General features: G+C 35.2%; 1 protein-coding gene across 1 annotated transcript; it reads left to right on the forward strand.

The window, feature by feature from the left end:
* Positions 1-3,315: 3,315 nt before the first annotated feature.
* On the forward strand, positions 3,316-27,085 carry LOC131954160 (cilia- and flagella-associated protein 161). Its single transcript, XM_059317699.1, has 8 exons — positions 3,316-3,541; positions 6,855-6,944; positions 7,574-7,640; positions 8,506-8,674; positions 11,254-11,338; positions 12,261-12,419; positions 24,516-24,589; positions 26,434-27,085. The coding sequence occupies exons 1-8, from the start codon at positions 3,470-3,472 to the stop codon at positions 26,612-26,614; spliced, it is 897 nt and encodes a 298-aa protein (XP_059173682.1). The 5' UTR covers positions 3,316-3,469; the 3' UTR covers positions 26,615-27,085.
* Positions 27,086-27,254: the final 169 nt, after the last annotated feature.

Below are 27,254 nucleotides of genomic sequence, written 5' to 3' on the forward strand. Positions count from 1 at the left end.
CGGTTTCCTAAGGAGTATAGGCGTAGGCAACATTTCGACAACTTGCTTGATTTTCACGAAGATAGAACCCTAATAATCCAATCTCCTCCATCTCTGTCCCCGTGGACTTTACACCAGCACCTACTTAGTGATGTTATTTATTATCTTTCTGATAGTGTGTCCTAGCCACCACTTTTTCTATGATATTATTTCATTCTCCACTGTTAGTAACTTAGCTCAAAGCTATACACTAAAAGATACTTTACAGTTAGCTATAGATCCCGATCGAATTTTTTAATTTTTTTTTTTTTTTTTTTTTTTTTTTTTTTTGACAATGCATTTGAATTCCAATTTGGCTTAGAATGTTAAAACACGTTTTTTCGCTGCTGATTCTAATTAGAACGGCATGGGCTGCCACTGTTATTAAACTGGTTATTACTTCTTCAACCAGTAATATTAGTTTACATGTGTTGCTGACTGTGTACGAGGAGGCAGCGCAAATCTGCGAAATCCAAGACTTCGAGCTGTTATATCCGTTGGATTCCAGTTTGCTTCTAGCTCTAGCTTGTTTCGTTATACAATCAACCAGTCAACGAAAGACCAATGCGTACAATAAATGTTTCTGATAAGTTGATCTTGTATGTCACTTGTATGACCTTATTCTAACAAACGTATGATCCATCTATGTACCATTTCACAAAAGAAACTGTTGCAAAGATACAACATAAAAGTCTGGTCTAAACAAATTAGCGCTAGCTACAAACTACCCTCTAAACTCTCACATGAATATCGTGTCAACGCTGATCCTTTGAGAGCAGAGAAGTTTTAAGGAGTTCAGACTCTTCTGGATCTATGTATTCTGCCACTGTATCCATTGTCAAGTGTGACCATATTTCTGCCAAAGTGTTCTGGCAAACTGAAAATTCTTCTTCTCTAAATCTGTGTCTATTGTGACTCCTCTTTCATCCAAATGACTGCCGTAGTGGTCATGGGGTAAAACTAATCCTGTGAGCTCATTGCTAAGTGGCGCCATTTTTCTTTCAACCCTATTAAATACACTTATTCCTGGTGCATTGGTAGCAATGAACAAACCATCATAGTTCTGATTGAGAAAGTGGTGTACCACAACTTTGATCACCTTTTGATACCTAGGGTTTTCGTCTCGGCCACCATCAATCGTCAACACTAATAATAGTTTAACAATTTGATCCACACCACTCTTTGAGATATCGTCAAATTCATGTAAATTAAGTAATTTTTTAAAATCAAGCCCATGACTAAGTGCTGTGGATGAGGAATGTTTACCGGATCTGATTGATATGTATTTGGGCCGGCGGAGTATCCAACAGCTTTTCGATTTCCGATGGCGTTGGGCTGAATTTTTATCCCGGCATAAACTGAAGAGATCAGCTTATGTCCAGCAGCCACAACCCAGTCATGGTCAGGCAAGCTCACCCTGTATTCCATGTGCATGAGAAATGGACTCTGTTTTTTAGCTGCTGTCAACCCAAGCGGAACGCGAGCCTTGTCATCTTGACTTATAAAGCATACCTCATTCGGTCCAAGGGGTCGGCGTGGTCGAGTCGGTAAAGCTCGTGGTTGTTAAACCGGAAAGTCTCGAATTCGAACCCTCGAGCAGATCAGGCTCATTAGCTGGGGACAGCCACTCTTCTAGGAGAGACAAATTCAAAATCAAACAACTGCTGCCTTGTAGTTTGTTCTTGGTTGGACAAAGGCTATGGAAGCAAATCCAAAAAGAAAAGCAGGCTGAAATCGGAGTCAATGGCCTCAATGGCGCATAACCAGTTGACACGTAATCCTTAATTGTGATGGAAGCATGGTCGAGTCGGCAAAGCTCATGGTTGATAAATTCGAAAAAAAAAAGTCTCGAGTTCAAACCCTCTGGCAGGTAAGGCTCGATCCCTCCCAACACTAAAAATTAAGAACGAAGAAGAACTGTTCCAAGCATGGAAGCAGTGATGCAGTGTTGCCGCTGTAAACAAAGCGATCAATTTGATTTGCGCTCTTATCAGTTTTACTGGGACTGTCGATACATGTCGTTGCCCTTCAAGAGGACTGTTGCCGAAACGTACTTTTAAAAAAAAAAAATTTAGTATTTAGTAAGTTTATTTTTCTAAAAACTAAAACAAAATGCATGTTAATCAATTCGTGGAATTAAGACAACGTGATGCCACACTGTCTCTACCCCCCCCCTCCCCCTCGTCACAAAAGTCTGAACCCTCCCCCACCCCCACCCCCAGGATTTGTGTCGTCATTTATGGACGCCCCCTTAATGTTCGAACCTTCTCTGTTTAAATAGCATTTTCAAATACTAACTTTAAATTATCGTGAAATGGCATTAAAGACAAAGTCAATGTGACTTGCTGCCCTCAATTAATCACAACAATAGCTTAACCACCTGTACTGCCCACATGTATCTCGCTTATCTCTTAACAAAGCCTAGGATCAAAAGAGAAAGCCGACACGGTACAAAGGCTGTGATTGACGCAAAACGTAAACGGACAAAGCCGACTGAGGAGAAGCCGACTAAGATATGGCCTACGGCAAAAACACATGCAAACACAATGATGAGCCTACATTTATTTTAAAATAATTTTCCACCGCGTATTTAACTGAATACGTAACAAATAGTGACGTTGCTATGTGCATTATCTTACAGTATTTTAACTTGTTCTTGTTAGAAACCATAATGCTTTCAGTTTACAAATATGCTACGAAAAAATTACCAAGCACATTGATAAACAAATTCTACAATTATCAACAATTAATTTTAAATATTTCTTAGAATATTTTTGTGACTTTTTTTTCTGTGACTTTTTTCCAATAAAAATTTCTTTTGTGACTTTTTTTCTGTGACTTTTTTTTTCCTAGCATAAACTGACTTTTTCTGTTGTTTTTTTCCTGTGACTTTTTTCCTTTTACCTAAAAATGTGTTTCTACCTTCGAATATGCATTTTGTTTTGTTTTAGTTTCCTGCTTTAAATAAAATTTAGTTCATACATTAAAGCATCCACCATATTTTTTCAACAAAACGCTGAACATACTGATCACATCGCCTAAAAAAATGATGCGAGCAGAGAGAGAGAAGTACGCACATCGTCTTTTATAAATTAGGATAGGATATTTTAAAACTTAGGTATTTACAATTTGAAAAATAATGTCTTGATCTAGTTATATATTCCAGTTGCCGCCCCCGGTAATGTTATATTAGGGGTTTAGAGGAGATCACTCCCAGTTGTTTTTTTTTTACTCTACGTACTTCCGTTTTTGTTGCCAAGGAAAGACGCTAGGCCCTAAGTACCAATCTAATCTATATCGATAATTATAAATAGTATAGTATTAGTATAGATCTACATCATACAAGAGTGCGATCTCTATATGAAGTTTAAACTTTAAACTGCTTTAATTTTAAGGCGATTACATATTGTCAGAACCAGCAATCTGATAATTATATTAATTATATATTAATATGGCCCATGTTAGAACATATAATCCTTCTGTGCGTATTGGAAACTGGATTGAAGAGGTTCAGCTTGAAGAAGTAAGTCAGTAACTAATTAATATTGAAATATACTTAGATCTAGATCTAATTACGTAGTGTTAGGCCTAGATCTTATAAAATAATAATTTTATAAAATTAATTCAATATTTAGTTGTATCAGTATCAATTAGGCCTAGCCTAGAACCCCTAGATAGATAGTTGAAATAAATGTAAAATGTAGCCCATCCCAGATCTCATAATAATATTCTAAATGAAATGCATAGGCCATAGACTAGACGTATATTAAAATATTTATATCAGAATTAGATTTAAAATAGATAGCTTAGAATATTAGATATCAACTTATCCGACTTATCCAGACTAGATTATTTAACAATTTAATATTAATTGGCATATAGTTAAGTTATATACTACAATATGAATATACTGCCAATATAGGCTGATATAGATACTAGCTATATAAATACTAGCTGCATACCCATGCTTCGCCATGGTGAATCTTTTTTTAAATGTACCAACTTGGGAATAGAACCAAACACAAATGCAAAGAAAAACAAATGCAAACAAAAATGCAAATACAACGCAAACACAATATGCAAACACAAAGACAAATACATTTTCAAAAGAAAACACAACGCAAACACAAACCCAAATAGAAATACAAACACAACACACAGACATAAACACAAAATACAAATACATACACAAAAGAAAACAAACACAAATACAAACTCAATAGAAAACACAAACATACGCAAATGCTGTATGAAACAAACAGCATATAATAATAATAACAAAAAGCATATAATAATAGACTGGTGCTAAATCATAACATCATTTATGTAGTGTTTCTAAGTTTACAATAGAAGTTGGTATTCTAAAAAAGAAGTACTACAATGTTGAATAATTGGATTGGGTTTTACTAGTTAGCAATTGTTCAAAGGTAATCAAACTAAATATATTCTGACCAACACAACAGCAGTGCTTAGAAAATTTGTCAGTTACAAGATTTGTTAAAAGGTCATGTTCAGTTTGAATTTTATTTTTTACAATTTAACATATGAAGCTATTGAAATACTTTTTCCATGTTTGGTAAATGAAAATATTATACAGAAAAAAGGAATTTTTAAAATTTCTGTTATCATGGAAACCCAACATATTTAAAAATCGAGGTATACAAAATGGCTCAGATTTCCAACATGTTAGAGAAGCTGGAGAAGCCATGGAAAGATTTATGGCTGTCAATGACCATATGCTATGGTCATGCTTATAATGGAGAAAACACAATGTTGGTGAAATATCAAGCCTACAAAAACAAGTTAGAGAAAAAGCTTCACATGCAATCTTTACACACAGCTGTACTCATTATTTAAATTTGACTCTTTATAAATGCTAAATCATCTCATTTCAAACACTTTATAAATGCTATATTATCCAATAGTCAAACACAGCTTTCATTTGCAACTCTAAAAAGCATTCAATTTTTCTGGAAGTCTACCTCATCTTTCTTATAGAGGACCTAATCAACATGAATAAATATCCATATCCATTACACCAAAAACCTGAATATGCCTATGTTATGCGAAGGTTTCTATCAACTTTTGAATGATTTCCAGCATGCAGAAGTGGTATTCTACTCTATGGAGAGATTATATACGAAACACACAAAAAGTGTTGTTACACATTGCTAAATGTCTCTATTACTGTAGTATCACAATAATACTACTAATACATTATTTTAGCATGTATCTTGGGCATCCATTAATGACATCACACATTCAGGGGAGGTAAAAGAGGTGAGGGTTTGAAGAAATGTAACACAACAGCCTATTTTTAAAAGCTTTTATTTAACTTGCTTCCTCTGTCGCCAGTCTAGATCGAAACACACGAGCGAAATTTCGGGCATTTGTAACTGACAGATTCGGTTTAAAGTTGGCACATGGGTGAAGGCATGAAAACAATTCAATCTGGATGCCTATTGAATTTTTTATGAATTAATTAAAATTGTGTCCAAATTAGTAGGCTGTCTTACTCAACTATTCCGCGCGTTTTCTGTTCATTAAGTGCGCAATGGTTTATAGTCAAGCAACTCCATTGTAAATTTTTTAAAAATTAAAGTACTGAATAAAAATTAATACAAAACGTTTTAATAACAAGCTTTTATGTTATAATGCACTAAAAAAAGTAGAAAATAAATGACACGCTACTATTTAAATAGTTATAAGGAAAAGCTTTCTTTTACTTCTTAAACAAAAATTCTTATCTAGCATAGCTGAAAACCAACTGGTTTGTCGATAATCTGGCATCTGGAGTATTGAAGACATGATGGTTGATATTTGTAACAATAACATCATTAAGCTAAAATCTCTCTATTTTTTCCTGTCTAATCATTATTGGATGAGAGTTATGTTAATTGGCATCTTTTTATTGTGTGGTTTTTAAATAATGTGTGAGGATTTTGTATTTATAAACTATGACTCCTGGACACTCACATTTGTAATCCACTTAACCAGATCAATAACAACTGGGTTGATAGACTATATCATGTATTCTGCAGTACATATTCGCTTTCTATTAGTTTTAGTATAAGCACTCATTATCAATCATAACAAAACAAATAAACAATTTTTATAATGTGGTGTTTGACTTCACAGGAGCTAGGTGTTTGCCCAAAATATACTTGCCCAAATGCTGTTTGCTCAAAGGCCATTTTCCAGAATTGACACATGGTCATTTGCCCCTTTTGGGCAAAAGTCCATTGAGGCATTTGTTGCGCTCTGGCCAACATCTTTTAGGAATTCGTCATAGACCTGACTAGACATAGTGGGGATGATTTTATAAAGAGAAATAATGCAACACAGAGTAAGAGAAACTGGTTGGCATTGTTGTCATAAATTTAAGATGCTAATGAACAAGCATCAGATGAAAACTAACCTGAAATCTCTGCCCAAAGTCAGCAAAATTCAATGACAGTCACTAAAACTTTAAAATATAGGTCTTAGTTCAGTTATTTCCAAGCTGGAACTAATACTAGGGAAAGCATCAAAATACAAAAATGCTTGTCTGTGTGATTAGCATACTTTTGTTGAACTTGATCACTTAATGAATTACAATAGAAAAGACTTAGTACTGTATGAAATGCACCCATGGAAGGAAGGACCACATAACTTAGATATATGTCTATCATTTGGTTTTTATTTTTGTATGGATATTAACACTAAACTAACTTCACTCTCACTGTTCACAAAACCTGTCTGCTTCAGGACATAGTGGCATATTTTTTGCATTATTTTTGCAGCAGACAGAACATTTTCAGTTGTTACCAGTAGGTACCTTTTTTTTTAATTAATAGGATAAACTCAAAGATTTTTTGGAGAGAAGAGCAAACGGTCAACTACTTATTCAAAGATCTAGTGGTTTCATGGGAAGAATGTCCAATCCTGTAAGTTTGATTCTGTCATTTTTGTCTTCTATTCTTTTGAAATTAAGATAATCAAATCATAGTTTTAAAATACTTTTAGTTCTAAACCAAATCCTAATATAGTGTTACTTTCAACAGCCATTTAAGATTTACACAAACCAGATATTGTGTACATTACTAATTTTCAACAATGTAACTAAAGAACAAGGATAAACCTTGTTTGATAAGTCATAGTCTATATATTGTGAAATTGTTGTCTTATAAGCAGACTAACAGTGATTTTTTCAGTACTATGTTGAAATTCCCATTTGCAAAATGACTAGTTATCATTCTCTTCAATAAGTACTTTGATCTTGTATTATTTGGGGTAATTACTGTATTGTATTGACTGAATCACCCCAAAATAATATTAAAATTAATTACCATTCATTTAAAACATAGTTGCAGTTTATTATTTTCAGTGAACAGGGTATTTACAAATACATGTGCAAGTGCAATGCTAATTTTTGTTTCCTCACCTGAGTGAGTTACCAAATAGGCTGGAAAGACCAATGAACTCAATTCACCACATTTAAATCTACTAGAATTTAATCAATAAAACAATCTAATAAATTTTTACTACTATTTGTTTTTATTAACTTTGTCTTCAGATTCAACTAAGCACTTCTGCTGATGGTTGTGTCAGATTTGGAGATACCATCATGGTTGTCAATAAAGGTCTAGTCTAATTGTTTCATTTTTAAATGTCAAAAACATTTCTGGTATGGTATTTATGCTTTTTTTCAAAGCACATAACATTAGTTAAACATGGCTTAAGTGATGTTTGGAAATGAAAATGATCTATCCCTATTTATTTCAAAATATTAAATTTTAGCCGATTTTCAAAATGACCAAAAAGAGCAGAAATTACTCATGTACCAGAAAATACACCCATCAAAATATATCAAAATAAGGGCCCTAACAAAAATAACCCAGTCAAAAGAGCCCTGACAAAAGGGTACCCTACATTTAGTCTCATGATAAAATGGCTTTCAAAATTGACTCCCATCAAGAGGACACCTAATTAAAGTACTCCCAAAAGATGAATCCACAAATACTATCTCTCAACAAAAGGGCAACTACAAAATTAAACATAGTTTCATGGTGGAGAGGTGCAGTTAGTATGAGCACAGTGTATGATTTGTCTTAGGTTTTTACAACAAACTTATGACCTCTTTTTGGTAAAAATATTTAATTGTACCTTTTTATTAAAACATCAAATTTTGTAACAAATGATTATACTTAACAATAGTATAAAAATATTTGTAAACCAAAGGCAATTAATTTCTCTATGTTACATGAATGCAAAACACAACTTATTTTAGCAAATAGATAATTCATTTACATTTTCACTCTGAGAGCTGCTGTATTAAATGTGAGCACTGCAATTTCAATTTAAAATTAATCTCTGCTATTGTCAGCTTCTCACAATTGGTAGGATGATTCTTTTGGCTGGTACAAAAGTGCAGTCTGTTTAGAATTTATTTCAAATGTTAAGCAGATCAAAATCGAAGTAATAATAATAATGGATTTTTATCTTCAGGAAATCCAGATCGCACAGTATATGGTGTAGGACAGCACCCCAGAGATGACAGTGCCCTCGCAATTTACATTCCTGATATTGATTCCTCACAGACTGCTTCCGGACCACTCATTGTCTCAGGAACAACCAAACTTGCACCATGCTTTCGTACAGCATTCAAAGTTATGCCGTGAGTATCATTTTTTATTTTATACGAAAAAGATAAAATTACTAACATTATACAGCAAAAACAAAATAGCTCTGGGACCAAGGTTAAGAAAACACAAACCCAAACGCAAATACAAATGCAACAAACAAAAGCAAACAGAAATACAAACACAAAAGAAAATGTAAACAAATGCAAACTCAAACTAATACAAAAGCACAAAAGAAAATGTAAACAAATGCAAACTGAAACAAAAACACAAAAAAAAATGTAAACAAATGCAACCTCAAACAAAAAGGCAAACTCAAATGCTATATCAAATGGCTATATGAAACAAAAAGCAGCATATAAAAATGTTCTTACGAACGTCCACGCAAGATGGAGCCTTTCCCACATTCTTTAATTTAACCATCCCTTTAAGGGCATGGACGGGTGATGAAAACCAAATTAACCAAAATGCTTATTTATAAACCTAATGCTATCACATCTAGCATATAGTTATAACTCAAAGAGATAAGTCAAAAAAAAATTAAAATTAATTTCGATGTTAAAATGGTAAATAAAATCCAGGATGGCCATCATCACCATGGCAACAGCATGACATTTTCGGCCATTTTTATTTATTTATGGACTTAACTCTTTGAGTCATAACTATATGCTAAATATTATAGCATTAGGTTTAAAAATAAGTATTTTGGTTTTTAGCACCCGCCCATTCCCATAAATAACAGAAAAACAAAACAAAAAATAGTCATTTTGTGAGATTATAGAAATAAAAACAATAAAACTAATCAGGAAATAATATTAACATTAATCTATTTTAATTATGAGCCTTAACATATAATAATCAATGGGGTAGGAATAAAACAATCATAAGCACATTACTACTCATGGGGGAGCCCCGGTCACAAAAATCACATTTGGTCCAAGGCATCAGTAACACACTTGATTCAATTTGTGAACTATTATGGTAACCCTTCCTATCCATAGTGTATTGCACTGTTTAAAATGAACATAGGCAATAAGGGCGTGATGAATGAAAGCCTTGAGTGTACATTAATCACCCTCCATAATAGTAACGTAAAACCCACATCGGCTACTGCCCAGATGTTGAGGACACCATGGCATGTCTATTGTAGGGTGGTCACCTGACCACAGGGGTGCCGGCTAATGTGCGTGATTTGATTTAGCTAACAATTATCCTAATATATAAAAGACCCTGTGCGCACTTCTCTCTCTCTCTCTCTCTCTCTCTCTCTCTGTCTCTCCGCAAAATATTTTTGCCGGACATCACATCAGAATCTGCAGCGATATATGAAGAACTTTATACGGACTTTTGTTGAAAATAATATGTTAGATGTTTTAAATGTATAACCACAATTTTATTTAAAGAAGAAAAATAAAAAATAAAGGCGTATTCGAATGTAGAAAAACAATTTTAATTATGCAACCGGAAAAATGTATATACTTGGGACAAGAACGCATTTAACAATGACGTCGCTTATTGTTTACACTAAAAAAAAAGAGCATGAAACTGATGACGTCATCTTCCGAGTTTAGAATAAAATATAGAAATGAACTATTTCATTCAAATATGATTTAGAGCTACGTACGCTATAAAATTTATACAATACAATTTTGCTCTGGCTAAACTTAAAAAAAAAAAATTCAATTAGGATTCTAGATCTAGATAATAGATATTCTAGATATTCTAGATGATCTAGATTCTAGATCTACGGAAAACTAGACTTACACAGATGTAGACCCTACCTAGATCTAGAATCTATTCAGATAATACATTTCTATACTAAAGTATTTCAGGCCTTAATTACTTTATTGAAATCTTTGTTTATCTATGCAATTTGCTAATCTCTATAATATATATAAAGCAAAGTAGTCAGGTGCCCGACAGGGCACTTTCCGGCGCCGCAGGCGCTTCAAATTTGGCAGGATCTTGCCTTGGGGCGACAGAACATGGCGGCCGGTTGGCCAAAAAGTCTACGATGAGGGGGTCAAAACTGACCTTGATTGACCGGCAGAGTTTCTTCCAGGCATCTCTGCGGGGAACAAAGCCCCCCCGAAAAAATTTTACCGCCCCCCGAACGAAATGAAATTTATATAATTTATATAGAAAATATATACTTTTAACAGTGTCCGCCCCCCCGAAGAAAGTCTACCGCCCCCCCAAAAATTTCAAGTGCCCCCCTGGAAAAAAAGTCTGGAAGAAACACTGCTGACCGGCGCCTTATATGAGCTATAAATCGAAAAAAAATTGTCCACGTAAGAACCTCTTCATAACTCTTGAGGTCGTAGACCGACCCTCGGGCAAATTAATTAAGCATTCAAATTCTCATTCGAAAGCCAAAGCGAAGCTGGGCAGCTTGCCTAGTAAATTATAGTAGGCCACAGGATCCATAGTGTATTGCATTTTTTAAAAACGTAGGAGCCATATTGCTAACTGGGCAGCTCTAGGAGCCAAATAGCAACTTGCTGTTTAAAATTAATCCCAATAAAAGCAAAAGTAGTTTACTTCTGCTAATAGAATTACATTATGAAATTATTATTCGAACTGTTTTAAACTAACTTTTATTCTAATTTCTCAGATCATCTGATTCTGTTAACATTGGAGACAAGCTGCGCTATGGTCAACCATTCTATTTGATGACCGCAGCCTCCGAATCAGGAGAGGTATTCTTTAGTAAATAGTTATAAATGGATTTAATTATGTTTATGTATATATAATTTAAAGTTTGATCAGTTTAGAGTGAGAGAGAGACAGAGATAGACATATACAGGTGGACAGGTAGATAGAGATAGATAGATAGATAAATAAAATAATTGTGAAAAACTTACCTGAACAGGACAGTGACTTGTGTTTATTAAGCATCATTTACCCGATTCTGCCCAGTATTTTTGGGATAGTATAAAAAAATTTATTTGTCTATACGCAAACAGGGACTTTGAGAATATATATACAAATAACCGTAAGCCTAACTAAACTTAATCCTAGCCCCAAACATAAACTTAACAATAAACATAAACCATAATCCTCACCACAACTTCAACCACAAACATAAATGTAAATTTAAACACAAATTAGAATTTTTCTAATGTATTTTTAATTTTTTTAAATCATCTGCCATGTAAAAGGGAAGTAGATTTTAAAAATCTTGAGATAAATTATTATTTTTTGTAAAGGGTAATAAATTTAGATTGGGTTTGTTCTTTCCACTTTACATATATTAAAACATTGTGTCAAAAAATCAACACATATTTTATAAATGAAAATATTTATTTTTCTAGACAAAAACTTAGATTTCTGCACAAAATTACCTGAAGATTAATGCACAATACTGATCAATTTGTTTTTACTACATGCATAACTACTATAAGTCACTTACACAGTCCATATATATATATATATATATATATATATGTATACCCACTAGATGTGTGACTTATTTCCACTTTACATTTAGTCATGTTCTGTAAATTGGCAATACACTTGGTGAAAGTTTGCATGAAGCAAAAATATAAATGTTAGGACCAATTGTTTACAATTTTTCTTCCATCAGGTGTATAACAATCACTGTATTCATTTTTTTTTTAGCTATTTGTGTTCTCCGATGTTAAACGCTTCAGTCAATGCACTGAAAAGGCTCGACATCAAGTAGTGCATCTGACAGCTGAAAAGTCATTTAATTGTTTTTGGAAAATCCAGCACATAAACCCCCTGCTTAGATTGGAGTATGAACATGAACCAGTCCTGGTGAGTGATTATGAAACTAGAATAAAAATTCAAAATAACTTGTGTACCATATCATTTAGGTTGATGAAATTACATTATGTAAGTTTGTAAGTATGATAACAAATTTGTAGTTTTCTATGAACTTTTGAGCAATTTCCTGTAACTGGAAATGATAGCCTACTTACTTTACTTCTGGTTTCTCAAAAGCCTATAACTTATTACTGTTTAAGTTAGGAGGATGAAAGTTAACAGATAAGTATTAGATTGTATGCCCAAATTTCAATTAACTTTTCAACAATTTCCAGTTATCAGAAGTGGTGCTATACTCTTTTTCTGTGGGAACGTGATAACTTGAGTACTACAAAATTTTATACTTACATATCAGCTCATGTACATAGATTTATGCAGGCTTGTTGGCTATTTCTGGTAACCAGAATGAGTGTTTTATGCTATCTCTGATTTCTAAAAAATTTCTTAATTCAGTGGTACCTTGACATATGAGTGCCCCGACATAATAGATTTATGATATAAGCGCTGTCGAATGGGCTAAAATTTGCTTCGACATACAAGCAAACTTTGAGTTATGAGTAACCTGATTCGCAGGTTTAACAGTTTGTGGAAAAGAAACATTCTCAAAAGTTTTAACTGATCATACAACTGAGCTATTCAGTGACATGTAGCTAACACAACATTCTGATAGAGAAGAAAAAGAAACCTGCTTGTGTAATCTTTTTTTGAAAGGCTTATATTGAAAAGTGGGGATATTGAGGAAAGCATGGCGAGAAAAGCAAAGACCAATATAGAGAAAAGAAGTGATGAAAATTAAACTAAAGTAACAAAACAGCTTATAGCAACACTAGCGTATCCGCCCCCACGCGTTGCCACGGGAATAGACGAAAGTCCAACAAAATATATAAGAAGGGTTTCATCCATGCTTTACCAATCCTATATTCTTAGACGCGTAACCTTGTTTTCTAAAAGTGAGTTATTTAAATGTAAACAATGCCTGCGCTTGGATCATAAATATTGGGTTGAAAAACCTTGAGTGTACATTAATTACTCACCAAAATAATGAGGTAGAACCAGTGGCGTGCAGAGGGGGGGGGCGGAGGGGGCCCAGGCCCCGGGCAGCCACATCAAAGGGGCATCCAAAGGGGGTAAAAAAAATGATTTTTTTTTTTTTTTTTTTTTTAGGGAAGCTAAATGTCTACTAAGGTTTGGCAGAATTATCAAATTATCACAATTTTCCGAATTCACCGAAATGTGTATATACAATCAACACATGGCACTGATATAGTCATCGTACTGTCAGTGTCATACAACCTTCAGGGAGAAAGGGGCATCGGTGAAGGGTAGTGGTGTAGTAGTCATTGATTTTCCCCGAATAAATGTATGCAGTCTTTCAATTAATAGAGTATCTGATACTTGTGTAGGTAGGGGCATCTTTTAGAGAACACGCCCATAATCATTTTATACACTTGTGGTCATCCATAGAGTATTAAAGCCCATGATTATAATTTACACACTGTAGGGGCATCTTTTAGAGAACACGCCCATAATCATTTTATACACTTGTGGTCATCCATAGAGTATTAAAGCCCATGATTATAATTTACACACGGTAGGGGCATCTTTTAGAGAACACGCCCATAATCATTTGATACACTTGTGGTCATCCATAGAGTATTAAAGCACATGATTATAATTTACACACTGTAGGGGCATCTTTTAGAGAACACGCCCATAATCAATTTACACACTTGTGGTCATCCATAGAGTATTAAAGTCCATGATTATAATTTACACACTGTAGGGGCATCTTTAATGTAATTTGCTTATATTCATCATAATACTTTTGAAGGGCATCCAAACAGTAATTATGCCCGCATTCATTTTATATATCGTCAGGGTATCTTTAAAGTAATTTACTTGTATTCACGTTTGTATTTATATAATTACAGCAATTATGCCCATATTCGTTTATATATTATCGGATATTTATTATGCTTATATTCATTATTGAATGTCTGAAGGGCATCCCTACAGTAATTATGCCCTTGTTCGCTTCATATTTTATCGGGCATCTTTATTATGTTTCTATTCATTGCATAATGTTTGTAGGGCATCCTTATTCATTTTGATGGACGTAACGGCATTCGTAGACTGATTAAGCACACAGCCTCTTGGTTTTTTCTTATTCTAATGATATTCTTTATTCATGGCCATTTGGATTTTTGTGTACGGTTAAATACAAACTTTCAAGTCCGTACTGTTTTGATACACTGGGCCGGGCCGAGTTAACTTCAGTGTTTCTTCCAGACTTTTTTCTCCGGGGGGGGGGGGGGCACTTGAAATTTTCGGGGGGGCGGTAGACTTTCTTCGGGGGGCGGACACTGTTAAAAGTATGTATTTTCTATATAAATTATATAAATTTCATTTCGTTCGGGGGGGGGGGGGGGGGCGGTAAAAAATTTTCGGGGGGGGCTTCGCCCCCCCCCCCCCCGAAGAGATGCCTGGAAGAAACTCTGGTTAACTTCATTCTAAAGTTGTCCTTAAGTCTCACACTTCTTAATTACCGGCATTCGCGGCCGCCCGGTCGTACTGTCCAAAAACACATAAATAAGGTGTAGCTGGCTGTCACTTGTTCCCCCCCACCCTCACTTTAGGCACAAACCTCCTATTGTAAGACCGGTAATGTAATACCTGGACGCTCTATTGGCACGGCCAGAGATCCATACATTTAAATGCACAGTCTGCGTGATCTTTCACCTCCCCCCCCCCCCCCCCAACTTTCACCCACCCCAAAGCCAAAGCATCTACTGTTTTCCTATTTGTTTTAATTTTAACCACTAATGCTTGTTGATATTGTAATTTGTCTAAAATTGTGTGCTTACTAACACTGTCTCTTTATATAATATACCTAAACGCATGACTTTTATTCTAACCACTGGCCAACGAACAATTTAAACCACTTTATTGCATTAGAGCGATTTTCGAATAATTTATTTTATTTTTGCTTGTGATTAAAAGGGCATTTGCAGATGAAGTAAGCCCGTATTATTTTTAGATAACTTGTAGGGGCACCCAAGAGAATTTATTCGGTTTTGATGCATATGAATATACAAAACAATAAGAATGTCCGTATTGTTTCTGAGACACTGTAAGGACACCCTCAAGAATAAGCATCAACAGATTTTTAATATACATTGTAGTGATATCATTTCAAACAATTGTGCCCATTTTATTTTTTATTAATTGTAGGGCATACTAAAAGTTGTGTTAAAGTATTTTAATGCAAAGTAAAGTTATCTGTAAAGTAAATGGGCGCTTAAATAGAACTGATGTTATAAATAGTAGAGCCACCTGTAAAGTAAGTGAGTCCACGTTGATTTAATGAATTGTGGGAGTTATAACGACCCTGGTAGCCGTTACTGGATTAATTCCCACACAGGGTTTGCATATGAATACTTGGGGCCTAGAGCCGACCATTAAGTGCGGGCCCCAAGTTTAGCGATACTAAAATTATATCAAACATCGACAATGCGCACACGCAGAAATCGCTGTGCTCTATGACTAGAATCGATATTTTCTCAATGTATCGAGTTAAGACGAGACGCTTTATTCCTACGTATCCGACTACTTCGACGTACGAGACAAGACTAGCATTTTTTAGGTCCGTAACTAGTACAGGCATCCAAAAAAAAATACACCTACATTGGTCAGAATACAATAGGGTATCCCAAATTTAAATACCAGGTACAAGGGGGTGGAGGCGGAGGGGGAAGGGCTCACTCAATCGACCCATCGCCGGCCACCAAACAATCACCCGGCGACCGTGGTTCTCTTCCCTGCACACGAGATGTGACACTAATGTGTTTCTATAAAATACAGCATTGTTCAAGTTCGAGATGGGGGGGGGGGGCTAACTCACTAGGCCTAACATCAACCGTGGCCTCAGTCGTAGCAATAAACAATGGCGAACTTTGACCTTTTAGTTTTTTTCCAATTTAATTCAACGGTGACCGCAGCCCGACCCCGGTAGGGTAATGGAAACTGTAAACTCTTTTGTTGGGCTTGGCATATAGCCCCTCCCCCCCCCCCCCAACATCCGACATGTCCCCAAACTGTTTTCTCCCTCCCCGAATGAGTCAGTCATTCTTTTGGATATATATGCATGGAGTCTTCTCAAGAGTTCAGCTAAGTCAATTTTTTAAAATGCTTTTCTATTCGTATTCTGATTAATAACATAATGTGTGTTATAATTTATCGTCAATTGTAGGGCTACTAACGCTTTTAACACCGTAATTTATATATATATATATATATATATATATATATATATATATATATATATATATATATATATATATATATATATATACAATTTATGGGGCATATTCCTTTGGGTTTGCCCCGGGCAGCAACATAGCTCTGCACGCCACTGGGTAGAACACACTTCGGTGACCACCCATGTGTCAGGGATGTAGAGGGGCACTCTCAGGAGCCCCCCCTTTCCCCCCCCCCCCCCTCCCCCGATTACACTACCGCATAGGATAACCCAGAGTGCCAAATAGCACCCTGTTAACAATGATGCAGATTGCGTCACTCTCTAAAGTGACAAAATTAACAGGATTTTTTCTTTAACACGTAAACAAATTATTTGACGTGTTTTAAACATCAGTGTGACTGATGCAATATGTTAGCGTTACTAATTGTCTATTATTAGATGCTCGATCTCAATTTCTGATTGGATTGTCTAAAAAAATATGCTAATCACATCATTCGCAAAGTGACGAAACTGTTTGGATTTTTTTACGGACAAAAAGAAACATCCCAGTTAATAATCTAACCTTGGTTAATTTTTCTAATTATTAAAATAAAACGTATTACATGGCCCTTAGCGGCCCATGTGAGCCTTTGGGGGCCGAAACAGAAATTTTTATTTGCAGCCAAATCGCACCCTACCAGGGTGCTGGCTGACATGCCTGATTCAATTTAGTGAGCGTTTGTAACGCCCCATCCTATCCTTTGTCTATGACACTGTTTAGACCCAACGTAGTCGCCATAGCGCTCACTGGAAAGACTAGGGCGCCAAATCACATCCTGCCGGGGGACAGCCCATGCAAAAGTAAATCCCACCACCCACCTACCCCCACCCTCCCTCTCACCCCAGAAACCTTCTTGGGAGTATTTATCAACTCCCTAAAGTTTTATGACACCCGGATAAACTGTGTCATACCGCAATTTTCTTTTATTTTTATATACCGTATATAGAGAAAAATCCCATCCTCCCATGGCGCCAAATTTGAAATTATTTTTTTCGCAGAAACCTCCACAGGAATATTCTCAACAACTTCCCTAAGTTTCACAGCGATGTGATGAGAGGTGTAGTAATGCATAAAAGACAAACAAACACACAGACATACATTGCTTTATCTAATATATAAAGCTCAATTCTATAACGCATATGTTTGTCGTTGGTCTTGGATGGATTAAAGTGTTATAATATTATCGTGCGCATTTCTCTAAATTTATGAGTTAAAAAATTACTATTGAAAGTGTTGGGAAATCATTTTCATTTTTCAAATTATAGTAATAATTGTTCATCAAACACAAGTTTAAAAAAAATATCATCTTTTACAAAAATTCTAATTATGTCTTTATTTAGTCCTATAGCACTTACTTCCCTTTGATAAATTAGGAAAACACAATTACTTCCCTTTATAAAACCATTGCATTCGTGGAAAATAATTTACTTTTTAATTACTTTGTTTTGGTGTTGGGAAAAAAAATAATTACATAATTAGCGGGGATTGATCAAGTGCAAATGTTGTAGGTATTTTACGGATAAGCTTGGAGTATTAAAATTGTTCATTAAATTGAAACAGGCGCGTTCGTTTAAGTGAGTGCAAAAGACTGTGAATAAGTTGGGGTACTATAGTCGTTCATTAAGCTAAAACAGGTGATTCCGCCCCGGGCGTTTATGTTCGCGTTAGTGTTTTCTTTGTGTTTAGGTGGGTTTGCGTTAGTGGTTGCGTTTTGATTTGGTTCGTTTTTGTTCTTTCTTTTTTCGTTTTTGTTTGTGTTTTTTGTTTGGGTTTGTATTTGTGTTTTTGGTTGGTTTTGCGTTTGGATTTGGTTTGTTTTCGTTTGCTTTTTCGTTGTTTTTTTTTTGTGTTGGTATTGGTGTTTGTGGTTGGATTTGTTGTTAGGTTTTTGTTTTTCGTTTGTATTTGTAATTGTGTTAGCGTTATGTTTGCGTTTTGTTGTTTTGGTTGGTTGTGGTTTGGGTGGGCAATGCCGGGTTTATGATGATTACTAAACACACAGGTAATGGTCTTTAACAGAAAGGTTTTTCACAGAAGCCAGAGCAGGGCCTGGCCGAGACGGCTAGTATATATATATATAGATAGATAGATAGATTTAGATGAAATTCTGCTCCATAAAGTTTAAGTTCAATTAAGTTTAGGGAAAAAGTGAAGCATTAAGAGTGTATTAACCCTTTATTTACAGAATTATGTTCTAAATGAAATTTTTACTTAAGCAATGTGTTACTATATTGTTTTTGGCGCATTCAAAGCATATGTCGAAGGAAATTTCGTTTCATAAATTTCTAATGGCCCAAACATATATTGGTACTTATAAGTACCGTCAGGAATATAGGAAATTTTTTTCAAATTTTTTTTTTTACAAAACAGCAACAAACGATATAATTTATTAACTAATAACATAGCAATCATTATAACAATCACTTGTTGTAATTTTCACACCTAAATACAGCACAAAAGTATATTTTGAGTACGATTTTTACTGGATTTTCTATCAGATCACATCTTAGACCTCAAACACAGCAAAAGTTGCCGACATATCATGCTCCCTCAATCTTGTCTGTGGTCTTTCTGGTGTAGCAACAGTTGCCGGAATGAACATGCTTTTGCTGGAAGCTTCCAATAGCTAGTACAATGAGCCGCATAATTGTAGCCTACTAGAATTTTATGACAAGTCTACACTACAGTGCAAAGCTCATAAATAGAAGTGAGCTCAATGTGTTTAGGATAGCCTTGGTGGCCTACTCTTTTCTGTTTACTGATTAAAATTTACCTTATAGATCTATACTATATGCAGAAGTATGGACTATTACTAGTCTACAGGTATACATTACGTAAATGCTAGTTGTTGTAGGCAAGACAGTTTATTGCAGTAAATATAACTAACAAATTAAATCTTACAACTAGAACTAGGCTTTGGTATACAAATGAAGTATACTAAACCTTGTAAACGAGCCTGCAACTGATACCTTTATTCTTGTTATTTTTTTTACCACTAGAAATTAACATGTAATTACAATAGTAATTTTAAAAAAAACATCAATCCCTCCAACTACAGGCGACTCAGGGGAGATAATACTATTAATTACTTCAATAACTTTTAAAATTCGTATTAAATTAAAAATAATACATGCACTTAATTAAAGTGGTACTTATAAGTACCGTCAGTAGATAAAGGGTTAAAGTAGCCAAAAGAGCAAAGAATTAACACTGAGTAAGTGAAGCTCCTCGGCTTATCTCCTCCTTCGTATACATAGCCAATGAAGTGAAGCTCCCAATCTGCCTGCACCTCCACTAGCATCTTCTGAAAGCTCAATTAGGGCGCTCCAGGTCACCCGACCACCTAGGTGCCATAGGCCATCCCTGTTGCAGTTTGACCATTGAATCAAGTAGGTCTATGACCATCTGTGCGGTACGCACAATAAACAGTCTCCAAGTGCCAAGAGAGCTGCTGGGAAACTTATGGTGCAAAACCGCTTTCTTCTGCCATGGTGCAGCCACTTCAAAATTAAATTGTTTTTATTTACAGCTCCTTCCCAGGAGTATTCTCAACAGCCCCCCCCCCTCCCCGCAAGGTGTTTCACTGCCATTGTATGAATGGTGTAGTAATGCCTAAAAGTAAAAAAAAAAACAAAAAAAAACACATACACACACACACAGAGACACACAAAGAGACACACACACACACACATATATATACACACACACACACACATATATATATATATATATATATATATATATATATATATATATATATATATATATATATATATATATATATATATATATATATATATATATATATATATGTTACGGTCAAAGCCCGAAGTCGGCCAATGCTAGGATTGGCCGGCCAATCCGCGCATTGGCCAATATCGCCTCCCATAGGTCGGTCAAAGTCCGAAACTTTGCTTGATTTCGGCCTTTGGCCGGCCAATCCGCAGACTGGCCAAGGTGGACTGGCCAAAGTCTTAATTAGAAGATCATCTGGCTAGGGACGACCGGCCAAAGGTTCGAATTAGAAGATCATGAGCAGATTTTTTTTTATGCCATAAGGATCATGAAATTAAGTCTTTATTGATTATTAATTAAAGTAAATGACAGAAACATTCAAATTTTTTATTGTACTATAGTCTCAATCTATCAATATCATCATTTGTTATAACAATTTGAACTTTTATGGCATTTAGAATTACATAGCAGCTTGTTAATTTTACACTTGCAGCGATTTGTTGTGCACTTAGTTGTGCAATTGCAGCGAGTGTTGCCTTGGCCCCCCAGTCAATGATTGTGAAGATGCGATGGTTCATAGTGATTTTTCCTCAGTGCCAACTGACGACAATAAGAGCAGTTTTTCGTGAAGAATTGAAAACTCACGTTTAGCATACAGTTGTTTTAGAACACCATGTGCCGTTCCTAATTTGTAGAAACCGCCCTCGACGCTCATGACAACTGCAATCACGCTTCGGGGATCACCGTGACCTCTGTCAACATCTGGAAAACGGATGCGTACATTGTCACCCACTTCACCATCTTTAAATTTTGTATTTGATGTTTTAAGCATCTTAGCACCTTGAGTTTGCAAGCCAGTATGAACTGCTGACCTGTGTTCCATGATGTCTTGTTTGTTGTGACACAATCTGCAGGTAATGTTCCCTCCGTACCCTTCGTCTGCTTCATTGGTATTCCACAAATAGCATGGACATCGTTGCCACAGGATCCAAAAGAATGAGCTGCACTACAATGTTTTTCACAAACTATACAGAATCTGTTGGCCACATAATTGTCACGCAACTGGTCTGGACGTTCCGCCACGGCAGTAGATGTGTTAGCTGAGGATGTCATTGCATTTATGGCAACCTCCATTTCTTGTTCAATGTTCTCAAGATCTTCCTTAGTAACTATTTTATCGAGAGCCCATATTTGGATACTAACATGGATTTACATTTTTTTTTTGACAGCCATCTGCTAAATCTGTCTCATGGTCTGACGGCCCTATTGATCCATGTCGCCTTGCATATATAATGCTATACAAACAAGAGCTAAACAATACGTTACTTTCAATGAAAACGCACCCAGAATAATGAAAATGCGATAACAACTTAGTCTAGATAGAACATTGGCCAGGACATACCGGTCAGTGCGCGCATTGGCCGGCCAATGTACAAAATACGCTGTCAAGTTTAAGCGCTTCGGACTTTGGCCAGTACGTACCGGCTAGTGCGCGCATTGGCCGGCCAATGTACAAAATACGCTGTCAAGTTTAAGCGCTTCGGACTTTGGCCAGTACGTACCGGCCAGTGCGTGCATTGGCCGGCCAATGTACGAAATACGATCTTAGTGCTAAGTTCTTCGGGCTTTGGCCAAGATGGCTGTCAAAAAAAAAAAATGTAAATCCATGTTAGTATCCAAATATGGTCTCTCGATGAAATAGTTACTGAGGATGATCTTGAGAACAAGAAATGGAGGTTGCCATAAATGCAACGACATCCTTAGCTAACACATCTACTGCCGTGGCGGAACGCCCAGACCAGTTGAGTGACAATAATGTGGCCAACAGATATTCTGTATAGTTTGTGGCAACGATGTCCATGCTATTTGTGGAGTACCCAATGAAGCAGACGAAGGGTACGGAGGGAATATTACCTGCAGATTATGTCACAACAAACAAGACATCATGGAACACAGGTCAGCAGCTCGTACTAGCTTGCAAGCTCAAGGTGCTAAGATGCTTAAAACATCAAATACAAAATTTAAAGATGCTGAAGTGGGTGACAATGTACGCATCCGTGTTCCAGATTTTGACAGAGGTCGCGGTGATCCCCGAAGCGTGATTGCAGTTGCCATGAGCGTGGAGGGCGGTTTCTACAAATTAGGAATGGAACATGGTGTTCTAAAACAACCGTATGCTAGAAGTGAGTTTTCAATTCTTCACGAAAAACTGCTCTTATTGTCGTCAGTTGGCACTGAGGAAAAATCACTACGAACCATCGCATCTTCACAATCATTGACTGGGGGCCAAGGTTACACTCGCTGCAATTGCACAACTAAGTGCACAATAAATCGCTGCAAGTGTAAAAATACCAAGCTACTATGTAATTCAAATTGCCATAAGTTAAACTTGTTGTAACAAATGATAATATTGATTGATTGAGACTATAGTACAATAAAAAATGTGAATGTTTCTGTCATTTACTTTACTTAATAATCAATAAAAACTTAATTTCATGATCCTTACGGCATAAAAAAAACAACACATATCTGCTCATGATCTTCTAATTAAGACTTTGGCCGGTCCACCATGGCCAGTCCGCGGATTGGCCAGCCAAAGCCCGAAATCAAGCGACGCTTCGGACTTTGACCGGTTAATGGGAGGCGATTTTGGCCAATGCGCGGATTGGCCGGCCAATCCGCGCATTGGCCGACTTCGGGCTTTGACCGTAACATATACATAATATATGGATTGAGATAGGATGAGATTGGATGGATGGATGGATTGGGTGGATGGATGAGTAGGATTAAATGAATGTATTGATGAATGGAGTTAATTGGCTTAACACCATTAAGTATCAAGCATTTCTCTTACCCTTATTACAAACTTCTAGAGTTTTGGGTGCATTACACCACTTTACACATTACACATGAAGGGCAGTTTGGATTAGCAAATCAAAATAATTCTAATTGTTTTATCATTTGTAAATTAAATTTAGTTGCTTAAATTAATTTTACAATATATGCATATTAATAATTAATTTTAAGAAAGCCTTTTAAAAACAGGCAGGACTATGTTATTAACCCTTTGAGTCCGGGCCTCCATGGCCTAATTTCTCCCATTTACTGAGCTCCCAGGCCCAAACCAATTTTCACTTATCTGCTTCTAGCGTTGCCTATAACTTTTGAACCATTTGAGATAATCAAGCCAAATTTGATATCAAGGCTCAGTATCAAACAACAATTCAGCAAGATTCGGAAATTCTTTGTTTGTTTTACAAATCCAAGATGGGGGATGGCCACCATCTTGGATTTCTTCAAAAGCCTATAACTTTTTAATCGTTTGAGATAATCAAGCCAAATTTGGTATCCAGGCTCAGGATCAAACAACAATTCAGAAAGATTCTGAAATTCTTTATTTTTTTTACAATGTATGAACATAACAATGTATATAAAACAAACACAGCCAATGGCTGTGGCTAAGTTTTTTGTTTCGGCCACATTGCTTCAAAAAAAAAACAACTGATATTACAACAAAAGTTTGTACTAATAAAATATTTATATACCGTTAATTGTTTTATATACTTACTCAACATTATGACAAAACTAGAGTAACTTACCTACTTACTGTTGTTATAATAATAATTTAAAACTGTATAATAAAATAATATAAAATAACCGATTTTTTTGGTTGACAATGTATTTTAAGAAATGCAAACACTTACACTTTCCCCAAAATCTATTTTTAGAATCATAATCCCCTACTAAAAAGACATATGCGTAGTTTTATACAGTCCCCCTCTAATTATATTTAATAAGATGGTATACCAGCCCATAGGACTATGACGCTAGATGATCAGGCTGGAAAATCGACTTTTTGGACGTATATTCCTAATTTTGAAGCTGGTTTTTCAGCTTGTCTAACTCAAAGGGTTAATTGCTAATTTTTTTTTTATTTTTTTATTTTTTCTGTTAGTTAAAGTGTATGTTTGACTTATTAATATTCTTTTATACATCTTTGAAAGAATTATTTATTTCTATGAAAGTTTATTAAAACCATATTATTTACTAACAGGCTAATGATGAATGCATTATTCAACACTGCAAGACACACCAAAACTTGTGTGTTGAAGAAAAATGTGTCATTCCGTAAGTATCAAGTATCTCATGCGTTGTTGGTTGTCTGATGTCCTGAAATCCTAAGGGTTTTCTAGTTATATGTTTATCTTGGACATGGTTACTATTTATGTGTGATAGTTCTATGCTTGTCTGGGACATGGTTACTATTTATGTGTGATAGTTATATGCTTGTCTGGGACATGGTTACTATTTATGTGTGATAGTTATATGCTTGTCTGGACCATGGTTACTATTTATGTGTGATAGTTCTATGCTTGTCTGGGACATGGTTACTATTTATGTGTGATAGTTATATGCTTGTCTGAGACATGGTTACTATTTATGTGTGATAGTTCTATGCTTGTCTGGACCACTGTTACTATTTATGTGTGATAGTTCTATGCTTGTCTGGACCACTGTTACTATTTATGTGTGATAGTTATATGCTTGTCTGGGACATGGTTACTATTTATGTGTGATAGTTCTATGCTTGTCTGGGACATGGTTACTATTTATGTGTGATAGTTATATGCTTGTCTGAGACATGGTTACTATTTATGTGTGATAGTTCTATGCTTGTCTGGACCACTGTTACTATTTATGTGTGATAGTTCTATGCTTGTCTGGACCACTGTTACTATTTATGTGTGATAGTTATATGCTTGTCTGAGACATGGTTACTATTTATGTGTGATAGTTATATGCTTGTCTGGGACATGGTTACTATTTATGTGTGATAGTTCTATGCTTGTCTGAGACATGGTTACTATTTATATGTGATAGTTATATACTTGTCTGAGACATGGTTACTATTTATGTGTGATAGTTCTATGCTTGTCTGGACCACTGTTACTATTTATGTGTGATAGTTCTATGCTTGTCTGAGACATGGTTACTATTTATGTGTGATAGTTATATGCTTGTCTGAGACATGGTTACTATTTATGTGTGATAGTTCTATGCTTGTCTGGACCACTGTTACTATTTATGTGTGATAGTTCTATGCTTGTCTGAGACATGGTTACTATTTATGTGTGATAGTTATATGCTTGTCTGGGACATGGTTACTATTTATGTGTGATAGTTCTATGCTTGTCTGAGACATGGTTACTATTTATGTGTGATAGTTCTATGCTTGTCTGGGACATGGTTACTATTTATGTGTGATAGTTCTATGCTTGTCTGGGACATGGTTACTATTTATGTGTGATAGTTCTATGCTTGTCTGGGACATGGTTACTATTTATATGTGATAGTTATATGCTTGTCTGAGACTTGGTTACTATTTATGTGTGATAGTTCTATGCTTGTCTGAGACATGGTTACTATTTATGTGAGACAGTTATATGCTTGTCTCTGACATGGCTACTATTTAAGTACGATGTGCAAGGATAAGCCTATTTTACCGATAAATAAATCTCAATAAAATAAGCAATGGTGTATTTAGAACAGATATTTAGATTATTAAGAATAAATAATGATTGATAAGGGTCTCTACTGATTATATATAAAATATATATTTCTAGTTGATACTCAAGCAGGTGTCTTCTTTGTAGCTCTTAATATTATTGGACGAATCAGACAAAATGGCAAACTTCCTGGACGAACTGTGTGAAAAAATGCTAATTTAAGTCTCTGATGCTAAATAATGTACAAATAACTTTTCTAAATACACTCTTTATGTTATTGATGACTATGCATGGACGAAGAGAAAATACAAATTATTAACAGCTGTCGCCTTTGTAATTTTTCATCAAGTGGTGTATACACAAAGAAGAAAATGCCTGAGACCTAATTTCTTAAAGATTTATTGTTCCGTTAAAGAGAAAGGAAGCATTTAATACATGAATACAGTACAATTAATTTTTTTTTAGAACATACTTTGGTAGAGATTATGAAATCTCAGCACAGACCTGCCTTGATAGCCATAAAGCAGAAATGGCTATCAACAGATGGATGTTGGTGATGGGAGTTGCTGGTGATCAAACATACTCAATTGCTCTGAATAACACAGGAAGCCAGGAACCAATTGAACTTAAACCATCCATTAAATAACACAAATATATTAAATAAACTATCTATTCTATGGGTTGTCATACCTTTAACATAGAAATGTTTTATGAAGATAATCACTTGTAATAATGCTTAAAATATGTGTAAAAAAATAATATATATATATATATATATATATATTTAATATAATTTAATTAGTTAAAATTTAATTGTGTAAATGTTTTAAAATGTTTTACATATCACAAAAATATCTTTATTTCCCCTAATAATTTGTGAATTTTAAAAATATTATCTCCTAGATTGAAACTTTAAAATGTTCTGTATAGCCTACGGGAGTCTGTGGGAGTTTTCTTTAAAAAGAATATGTGTGTAAGCGTAAGCTTAAGCTTGATATTTTATCAAACATTTATTAGTCATACAAGTCCTCATCTATTTTTTTTTTAAATTTATTTTTTAATCATATACATGTGTTGTATAGTTTTGAGGTCATTAAAATAAAGATATGACATTTTGGTCAGTGGTTTTTTTTTTTTCATAAAATGGGTGTGAAAATGTGATTTTCAGTGACACTTACTCCACTTCTGGTTTCTCAGAAGCCAATAACTTGAATACCGTTTTAGTTTGACGGACGAAATTTCATATACTTCCTAAGTATTACATTGTATGCACATTCCGAATCTGG

This window comes from Physella acuta, unplaced genomic scaffold, assembly GCF_028476545.2.
Source record: "Physella acuta isolate Inbredline_101_S28 unplaced genomic scaffold, ASM2847654v3 ptg000078l, whole genome shotgun sequence".
NCBI lineage: Eukaryota > Metazoa > Mollusca > Gastropoda > Physidae > Physella > Physella acuta.